The 10609-nt window shown below is 31.8% G+C and overlaps 1 protein-coding gene across 2 annotated transcripts in view; it reads right to left on the bottom strand.

Annotated features, from left to right (window-relative positions):
- Positions 1-363: 363 nt before the first annotated feature.
- The window catches only part of LOC137623193 (macrophage mannose receptor 1-like), a 47584-nt gene continuing 37338 nt past the window's right edge, over positions 364-10609 (bottom strand). Inside the window, exons 2-11 of one of the 2 annotated variants that reach the window (XM_068353897.1) lie at positions 9214-9348; positions 8245-8412; positions 7796-7913; positions 7215-7421; positions 5766-5859; positions 4583-4708; positions 3848-4101; positions 2838-2931; positions 1030-1152; positions 364-431 (exon numbers count right to left, since the gene is read on the bottom strand). In XM_068353897.1, coding sequence (XP_068209998.1) covers positions 404-431; positions 1030-1152; positions 2838-2931; positions 3848-4101; positions 4583-4708; positions 5766-5859; positions 7215-7421; positions 7796-7913; positions 8245-8412; positions 9214-9249 — 1248 coding nt within the window. In that variant the 5' untranslated portion in view covers positions 9250-9348 and the 3' untranslated portion in view covers positions 364-403. The remainder of the gene's footprint in view (positions 432-1029; positions 1153-2837; positions 2932-3847; positions 4102-4582; positions 4709-5765; positions 5860-7214; positions 7422-7795; positions 7914-8244; positions 8413-9213; positions 9349-10609) is intronic. The other variant, XM_068353907.1, reaches the window with a different exon arrangement.

The raw sequence follows: 10609 nt of genomic DNA, 5'->3' as shown, positions 1-10609 counted from the left end.
ATAAAGGCCTTCCATACTTCTACCACCTTGAAAAATCAAATTATTTAAGATAAAATGTATCTACTAACTCCACCTGATTAAAGAATTAGATAAATAGATCTATAAGATATCCCCTATGAACTCAGAATCGAATAATAAGATAACACAGTACGTTCACGTGTAAGAAATATTGCAGGATAGTCATAACAATATAAATTACTATATTTTATTATCCTTTTATTTCCCCTAAATTCTCAACCTAATAAATAATCCTTTTAGATATATTTCAAACATATTGACAATTTTAACAATTAATTCTTAATAACTCCTCTTATTCCCCTTCTCCTCCACATTCTTCCTCTTATAATTCTTCTTATTTTTACCCTTCTTCTTCTTCTTCTTCCCTGAGAAATTTCCTCTTACTTCACTCAGCTGGGCGTTCGCAGACGTACCTAAACGAAAAGAAAATCTTTTAAAAGTTTCCAACTTTAGGGACGGAAGAATTAAAACTCTTCCAGGAATGGCTGTATCTCACCAGTGGAGCTTCTAATTACTCATTTGGGCTGATTTATATCGATGAGAATTTTGAAAAGGGATGTTGAATCGAAAGCGCTGGAGAGAAATTTACCGGGATTTATTTCCATTGGGATTTGTAAGTGCTTGCAATAATAATAATAATAATAATAATAATAATAATAATAATAATAATAATAATAAACCTTTAATGACAATAATCGGATACTAATGTTATTATTGCCATTTCATTGTTATTATTATTATTATTATTATTATCATTATTGTTATTATTATTATTATTATTATTATTATTATTATTATTATTATTATTATTATTATTATTAGTTTTACTAGAATTATCCTCATCATCACCATTATCATAATCATCATCATATGGAATAAGACATTTTTAAACCGTAAGAGATAGCGATAGGATGAAAACTAGGGCGAAATATTGGTAAACAAAACGTAACGAATAAAATCATTAGGTCTTCAGCCAATATTCAAAGCGCTTTCTTCGGTCAAGCCACCAACCTTCGTTCGTTGCCGCAATTTTCGTCGTTCCACGTGTAGCCGAAGGATTTCTTCAGCTCCACACAGTCTTCGGAGGATCCGATCCCGAGGATTTTGCCGTCGTTGGGCTCTCCCTTTTCCCACCTGAAAGACAGAACGATAGGATCAGGTTTGGCTTTGTTGTACAGTTACAACTTGGTCATAACAATACAGATACACACACACACACATATATATGTATGTGTGTATGTGTGTATATATATACTATATATATATATATATATATATATATATATATATATATATATATATATACTATATATATATATTATATACATATATATATATATATATATATATATATATATATATCCATAATTATGTAGATTCATATAGATAACCATATAAATATTCAGTATATAGACAGATATATGTATGTATATATATATATATATATATATATATATATATATATATATATATATATATATATACAAATATATGTATATAAACACACATATATATATCTGTATATTTACTGTAAGTGTCTATAGTTATTTATATGATTGTACATAATTATGTCTATATATGTGTGTGTGCGCGCATGTGCATTTGTTTATATAAGCCTATATATATATATATATATATATATATATATATATATATATATATATATATATATATATATATATATTCAAAGATGTGTATGTTAAGCTCAAGATAGATGGAAGAAAGACGGAGATGATGAGAACTAAGCATGCAATACAAGATGAAATATCATTGGATGGGGAAAGGATTAATGTGGTAGTTGCATTTGAATAATTAGAAACTATGATCTCCAATGTAGGTTCTTTAGAACTAAAGTTCAGTGAACGATTGAAAAAAGTAAATCAGAGAATGGCTAGGTTAATTAAAATTTGGAAATCAAATCCCCGGAAATTACATATAAAAATCAGATTATACATCGGTTTAGTGAAATCGGTGTTACTCTATGGACATGAGTCATGGTATGACAAATGAAACAATCTCCAATAGATTGAGTAAATTTGAGAACAAATCCCTCAGAAGGATACTTGGAGTTAAATGGCAGGCCAGGATTAGAAATGAAACTATAATAGATTACTCGAGTGCCATATATGGATTAAATCATGATGAGGGGTTGATGGATATGATTTGGGTATGCTCTTCGCACTCTCCGAGAGAGATTAGTTCACCAAGCTTTCAGCTGGTTTCCACAAGGCACTATAAGAGTTGGAAGACCCAGGCCTACATGGTTGAGGACTATTACGCGTTATGTAGGAGAAGATGAATGGAGAATTATTGAATTAAAAGCTCAAGATAGAGGCCACTAGGGAAATCTAACCGAGGCTCTTTGCGTCAATAGGCGTTGGAGGAGTTGATAACGATGTTGATGATATATAAATGTGTATATATATATATATATATATATATATATATATATATATATATATATATATATATATATGTGTGTGTGTGTGTGTGTGTGTGTGTGTGTGTGTGTGTGTGTGGGTGGGTGGGTGGGTGGTGCGTGTGTGTGTTTAATTGCATGCTTGCATTTATAGACCTACCAGATTCATGTGAAATATAATGAAAATTTTGAGTAAATTCACAATACTTCAGAGTAGAATACATTGCCTAGAGAATCTGAGATTTGTTTTCATGGAATTCGATAAAAAGTTGCTTTAAATTTGCAAAACTTTTCATTGATGAAACGTAGATATTTACTTATCAAAAACATATTTACTGATCTAAAGACATACATGAAAAAGCCGAAAGTTAGAAATTCCTCTGTAATTATTTGGACTTACTTTGTGTATCCCACGTCACTGCCATCCTCCCAGGCAAAGGAGCCTTCCTTTTTCAAATCATTAAGACCGATCCATCCGCTTGCATCAAGAAGACCTAAAGAAGGAATGAAATTATTGAAATTTAGCAATTAATTATAACTTGGTTTTCTGAAACTCATGGGTAGAGGATTGCTTTTATAAGATGGGTATTTAACAAGCCTTTTCTCATTTAGGATTTTGATCAGTATTATCTTTATCTATTTTTCTTTGGGATGAGATAGAGTCGGGTGCTAACTTTTTATGGGATGAGATTGCAAGCCTCCCTCCCTCCCTACCTCATTACCATAACTATTTAAGCGTGTAAGACTGCCCGCACACGTGACACTTTTCAGTGGACGGTGTTTGTCACTGTTTCGTGGTACCACGAAAAAGTGGAGCGGGAACCTTCCACACCCGACCACTAAAAATTGCCTCATGTGCGGGCATCCATAAAAACAGATGTGTTTCAATTTTCTCCACAAAGCGGTGGCAGCCACCGTCCACTTAAAAGCTTCCCGTGTGCTGGGTCCCTTAGTCATACTTGGTAATTTTCTTTTCTTTACTTTGATGGCTGCTTTTCTGGTCCCATACAGCAGGGGAACGCCACTCTCTACAGGTCCTCCACTGTCGATTTACCTTGTTCGTTCACAGTATTTATCTTTTCAAGTCACATATTGTTCATTTACTGTGAAATCGTCACTGTCAAAAGACTCGTGAAATAAGAAAGTCTTCAGTTTCCTCTTGAAAACCTTAATGTGTTCAATCATTCGAATGTTTCGTGGGAGCTTATTATATAGTCTCGGGGCCGCATATTTAAAGGCTCTGGAGCCCAAAGTGGACATAAATCTAGGTTCTTACATCCCTAAACCTTATGTAATTTATCATAGGGTGTCGTTCCTATTTGAGTTGTGGGACTTCACCTGTCCTGGGTCTCTCCTACCAACATGAACAGGACTCTAGGTTAGATAAAACACTATACGAGTTCTACTTACCAGCAACAAAATCTTGTTCCTTTTCATCGGCAATGGAAGTCAGCTGGGCACCTAGCCCTTCGCAAGCCGCACGTGCATTTTGCCAAGTAGCCTTGCTGTCACTGGCCATGTAACAGGAGAGTTCGCGTTGTTCCCATCCCTCTTGGCAAGATGGAGGAGCAGTTGTTGTGGTTGTTGTAGTTGTTGTGGTGGTAGTTGTGGTTGTAGTAGTTGTGGTTGTAGGTGCTGGGTCGGCTGGAGTGCTGCACAGGAATCTGTCAGTGGAATGAATGAACGCCTGATAAATCATCTCCTATTTAGAACTGAAATTTCTTTTTTTAAGTAACTTTATCGTGCTTTTTCATCCGTTGTCTTTTCTATTTTTGTAAATAAGCAAAGGTAATTATGACATATAATTTAGAAAAGTTAAAAGAATGTTAGATAAGAGCTAAAGCATTGCTGATTATATTTTGTAATGACTTTTGATTATCTGATATATGAAACCATTTAGATCGATCAGTTATCTTCGTTGAATATGCCTTTATTTCTTCATTGAGCTATAAATGAAAATATCCAACTGAAACATATATTATATTAAATTTTAATTTTGAATTCATTTAAGATAAAAAGATACAGGAATAATATGGATAGTTATTAATCAATATTAGTGCCCCGAGTCCCCCCAAAAAAGCATCTGTAAACGAACAATAAGTTTCCTCGTTAAATTCCATTAAGAAATCGTTGTAATTGTCGTACCTGTTCTGTTCGTAGCAATGATCATCGTTCCAAAAGTAGTTGTAATCCTTTTTCATTTCGACACAGTTTTCTTTCTCCCCAAACAGCCAATATTTACCATTATTGTCTGGTTGTCCGTCAGCCCAACTGGAAATAGTCATTCATCGTATCATTAGCAGCCATTGATATTTCATTGTACAGTTTCTCATATCAAAGTAATAATTGTCAATATGTTTATTGAATATATTCACAACATACGGATAAAATCTACATTGATGTGTACTCTAGATTTCATGCATGTCTTTTGTAAAATATTCAACGAATCTACCCAATGCATATTAAAGTACATTTGAATAATTTAATTCCATTGCACATGTGTTTTGAAAAGATATATCTACATATTTATATAAATATGTGTAGTGTGTATATACACATATATATCAATTCATATAACAGACAAATACCTCTTAATATCGAAATCCCTCTGCCTCGGGATCAGAGATCCAAGGGGGAATTATTTTTATGGTAATAGCTTCTGGACAGTCAACAATTCGAACCATGACTAAGTCGAAATTGAGGTTATAGCCGACTCAGTCTTTACCATTAGACCACAATGTTAAAATGAAAAATATCTAAACTGAGTTTACAGAAGACTCAATTTATACCATTAGACCACAGTGGTAAAAAAAAAATAAGTCTAAACTAAGTTTACAGAAGACTCAATTTATACCATTAGACCACAGTGGTAAAAAGAAAAATAAGTCTAAACTGAGTTTACAGAAGACTCCAAATTTACAACTGTCGAATGTAAACTTAGTTTAGCCTTTTTTTTACCACTGTGGTCTAATGGTACAAATTGAGTCAGCAGTAACCTCAGTTTCGACTTGGCCAGGGGTTGAGACCTTGTCCGACCAGAAGCTCTTATCATAAAGTTTATATCCCGTTGAGCCTCTGATCCCGAGGCAGAGCAAATGTGATATCAAGAGGTATTTGTGGCTTATATGAATAAATGAAAATAACGAGTAAATATGATAAATTATCGTATAGATCGATAGATAAACAGATAGATAGATAGACAGATGGATAGATAGATATGTTTGAGCAAAAAACAGACATTTATGCAATTATTCGTTTGGTTACGGTAACAAAAAAGACAACTAATGGGATGGAAACCATTATTTCATTGATGGTTTCCGAATCTTACTTGGTGTATCCTGCGTTGCTGTTGTCAGCCCAGACATATTTCCCTTCATCTTTGTGGTCACTGAGACCAATCCAGGTGTCTGACTCCAACTGACCTAGATAAAGAGATATGTTTTAGTCACTTTTCCAAGTCTTTGATTTATAAGTGAAAAAAAAAATGGTAGCTAAACATGGTTAAGCATAAAGACTTAAATGTTCATCATAAATAGCAGAGGCAAGGGACAGTGACAATGGCCTAACACTGACCATACATACATATGATCAGCGCCGAAACAATAGAACCAGGGAGGTCAAGGCAATGGCTGCTGAAGACTCAATAGGTAGACCTATAGGCTCCTCCAAACACCTCATCCCTACCTTACAAGGATGATGAAGTAGCAAATATTATTAGAAACTATCAAGATTGAGCGGGACTCGAACCCCTTCTAACAGAACACCAGGAAGGTATGTTTCCAATAGGCTACCACAAATGAGAACGTTGCATCACAAAAATAGAGGAAAAGTATCGTGATATTCTGAGTAAGGGCTATAATTCATTTTGGATTTTATTGTATGTTTTTTTTTTCTTTCTTTTGTTAAGGAAATACCTAAAATATTAAACAGGATAGGAAACAGTTCCAATTCATGACAACTATTCTAAAATACATGTAGACATATGCATAATATATATATATATATATATATATATATATATATATATATATATGTGTGTGTGTGTGTGTGTGTGTGTTTGTGAATGTATATATATAGATATATATAGATAATATATATATATGTATATATATATATATATATATATATATATATATATATATATATATATATATATATATGTGTGTGTGTGTGTGTGTTTGTGAATGTATATATATTGATATATATAGATATATAAATATATATATATATATATATGTGTGTGTGTGTGTATTATAACCACGAAAGTAAAAATTAAAAGACTTGATTGGAGTTAGTACTGGCGTTCATTAGGGACATCAACAGACTCAACAATGAGAATACATATACAAAGACATCGTATTTATACAGGAGAAGGGGATCCAACAGCTGTCAGTTTCTTGATAATTCCTGTATAAATACGATGTCTCTGTACATGTATTCTCATTGTTGAGTCTGTTGATGTCCCTAATGAACGCAAGTACTGACTCCAATCAAGTCTTTTAATTTTCCTTTCATGGCTATATTACATTTATACTCATCACGTGTTAGCTTTCGTTATTTCTACATACACACACACACACACACACACACACATATATATATATATATATATATATATATATATATATGTGTGTGTGTGTATATATATATATATATATATATATGTGTGTGTGTGTATATATATATATATATATATATATATATATATATATATGATTTTTTTGGATTTGGTTTTCCTTTCACTAATCCATAAATAATAAATGAACCAAAAACTTACTAGCAATAACAGCCTGCTGAAGGGAGGAAGACAGAGTAGCCAGAGATCCCCCTTGAGCGTTGCAGAAGTCCTGTCCTTCGGACCATTTCCCTTTCTTATCGGACAAGAGGAAGCAAGTGGACTCGACCAGCGACCAGCCGTCCTTGCAAATGAGTCCGGGTGTGCTGATCACAGGAGGAGTCAGGCAGGCCTCCTGGCGCAGGACATCTGAAATTGACGGATTGGTTGTTTGATTTTGAGTTTGCTGGGATCCTGATATCGAAGGTCATTGATGGCGATATCGTTTGTTATAAATAAAGAATAAAAGGAAATCCAACTTGAAATCATAAAAGCGAAGATGTCCTTATAAATGTTAAATTGCTTTCAGAAATGCTTCTGAAATAAATCTAAAAGCACCACTAGCATAGTACAACACTGAAATTAAAGGAAATAAAATTTATTTCTCACTGTTGAGAGTTTTTCAAAGGCTCTAGATAATATGGAGAAAAAGTAATACATGTACATTGGCAGAACTAATGTGATTTTTTTTTTCACTGATCCAATGGTGACCTATTATAGATCCCGGTTACTTGACCACTCACCTGAAGGAACAAGCTCGCAAGAGGTCAAGAATCCTTCACTGAATGTGAGTTTCAATCGAAGGCCATATTCATCTTCCAGCTTAGGAATACGCCTTAGTAGGACTCCAGTCACCGAATCCTGTTTTTATTTATAAAGGAAAAACATAAGGACATGAAAAATTTCAGGCAACGAATTCTGTTTCAATAAAGCAAAAACAGACATGAAAAATGTATATGCCATGTTTTTGATGACATGAAATTAAACGACATTGACTAATTATAAACAAAATAGTATCATTTTAGTTAAGAATGATAATTTTCTATCGTCTAATAACCATCCACTATATATATATATATATATATATATATATATATATATATATATATATATATATACTGCAGATATACTAGTTACGTAAAAAAATCATCTTAAAAGATAAAAACAAAAAAAAGAATTATCAGAACTCCACCTCACAGACCTCAGCCTTCAGCTTCTCTGGGTTGCATCTTAACTTAGGCAAAGCGTCCCTGTCGCCGGCTCCCTCTGGATAAGTTAAGTGAAATCTCGACTGAATCCTGACAGATAAATCACCACTCAGAGATTGCGAATTCCCAGAGGTAATTCGACCCAATCCAACCTGACAGGGGCAGAGAGAACATTCGATGCTTTTTCCAAATACTTTTTGACTCTTCGTTTGTTAAGGTCTAGGTTTTTCGTTTATATATATATATATATATATATATATATATATATATATATATAAAACCTATTCAGAATTGATGGCATTGTATCCATTAGATAAATGAAATCGGGATAGTTACTCTGTTTTTTTTTTTTTTTTTTCAGGAACACGTATATTTATATGATTTTATTTTATGTTCTTCAAAGATTAGTCTAAATTTCAACTTTCTCTGGACAGGCCATTTATCCAAAAGATATCAGAGAACAAAAAATATTTAGAATTCAAGTATTATAAAAAGGATGTTATTCTATGTTTTATATGAATTTCAATACTTGAAGTATGTAAATAGAAATTAATTCTAACCGTTAATTGAAATTTTTGTTTTACTGAAAACATATCATACAAAGCATTCCTGGACAGACTTTTTATCAAACAGATGAATTATTTATAATACAAGTACTATAAAAAGGGGCTTTATTTTGAACTATTTTTTTATAAGAATTTGAATACTTGAAATATATGAAATTAAATTTTAACCGTCATTTATTCAAAATATACCAAACTACTGAAATATTTGAATAGTCAAAGTATGGTAAATTTCAAAATCCTATCCATCAGTACAGACCATGTATTATTCAAAAGATATCAAACCACTGAAATATTTAAAATTCAACTATTATATAAGGGACGTTATATAAATTTTTTTTTACGCTTTGATACATGAAGTATAGTAGAAAAAAAAAAGTTAATTCTAACCGTGAAAACGGAGAAGAGAACTATCTTCAGTATCATCGCTGCCCCTGTCAATCCTCCTTCAACGCTGTCTGCTCAGTGACTGAGTGACTCCAGGCAGATGTTAAATCTTTATATAAGCGTCCATAATCACGTCCTCTTGGATAAAAAAGTCTTATTCAGAGGATGACGTTAAAGATTGCTGAATAAACACGTTTGAAGGTGAACCTTCAAATCTTTAGACATGCTGTTTTTACAGATGTACCAGTTGTACCCTCCCAAAAGGGCCAAGTAAATAATTATTCATTGCTACCTAAAGGAGAGTAATTATAGACATTTCTTGCTTATCCAACAGCCTATTGAAAGATTTTTTACAAGATGTACAGATAAGTGAGAGATAGATTCTTATACAGTCTATCTTCTATTTTTTAGACATGTAATAGTACATTTTTTCTGCATACACACACACACACATATACATATATATATATGTATATATATATATATATATATATATATATATACATATATATATATATATATATGTGTGTGTGTATACATATACAGTATATATATATATATATATATATATGTATGTATATATACACTCACATATATATATATATTAATGTATATATACATATATATATATATGTATATATACATATATATATATGTATATATATATATATTTATATACATATATATACATATATATATGTATATATACATTAATATATATATATATATATATATATATATATATATATATATATTTATATATGTGTGAGTGTATATATACATATGTATATACATATATATATAAATATATACATATATATATACTGTATATGTATACATATATATATATATGTGTGTGTATGTGTATATATATGTATATATGCATATATATATATATATATATACTGTATATATATACACTTTTATTGGAATCAGCACAAGAGATATATGGAAGAGTTCTTAAACAAGATCAAGGAAATCTATCGGAAAAGACCAAAACCCTTATAAGATTGGAAGTGAAAGTAAAATACAGGAGGAATAGAATTAGCAGAACTATCCAAAACAATAAATAAACTAAAATCCCAAGATACTTGTAAACACAATCAGACCAAAGTTGAGGAAACACTAAAGAAAGGAAGAAGCATCAAATTGATGAAAAGATGACTTGGCACGCCCTAGGGTGCCAACAGATGCTTGTTTTAAAGGATGAAAATGGAAATACTATCCACAACCGAGATGTAGTGATAAAATTTGCAGATGATTTTTATACAATGCTACATAATAGTGATATAAGAAATATCTTCACCAATAGAAATAATGAAACACCTGATCCGGTACCAAACGTAACAGTAAGAGAAGTAAAGAAAGCATCAATGGGTATGAAAAGAGGCAAAGCAGC

The sequence above is a fragment of the Palaemon carinicauda genome, chromosome 2 (assembly GCF_036898095.1).
Source record: "Palaemon carinicauda isolate YSFRI2023 chromosome 2, ASM3689809v2, whole genome shotgun sequence".
Taxonomy (NCBI): domain Eukaryota; kingdom Metazoa; phylum Arthropoda; class Malacostraca; order Decapoda; family Palaemonidae; genus Palaemon; species Palaemon carinicauda.
Note: the sequence above shows the minus strand (reverse complement) of the source record. Positions and strands in the feature narration are given on the sequence as shown.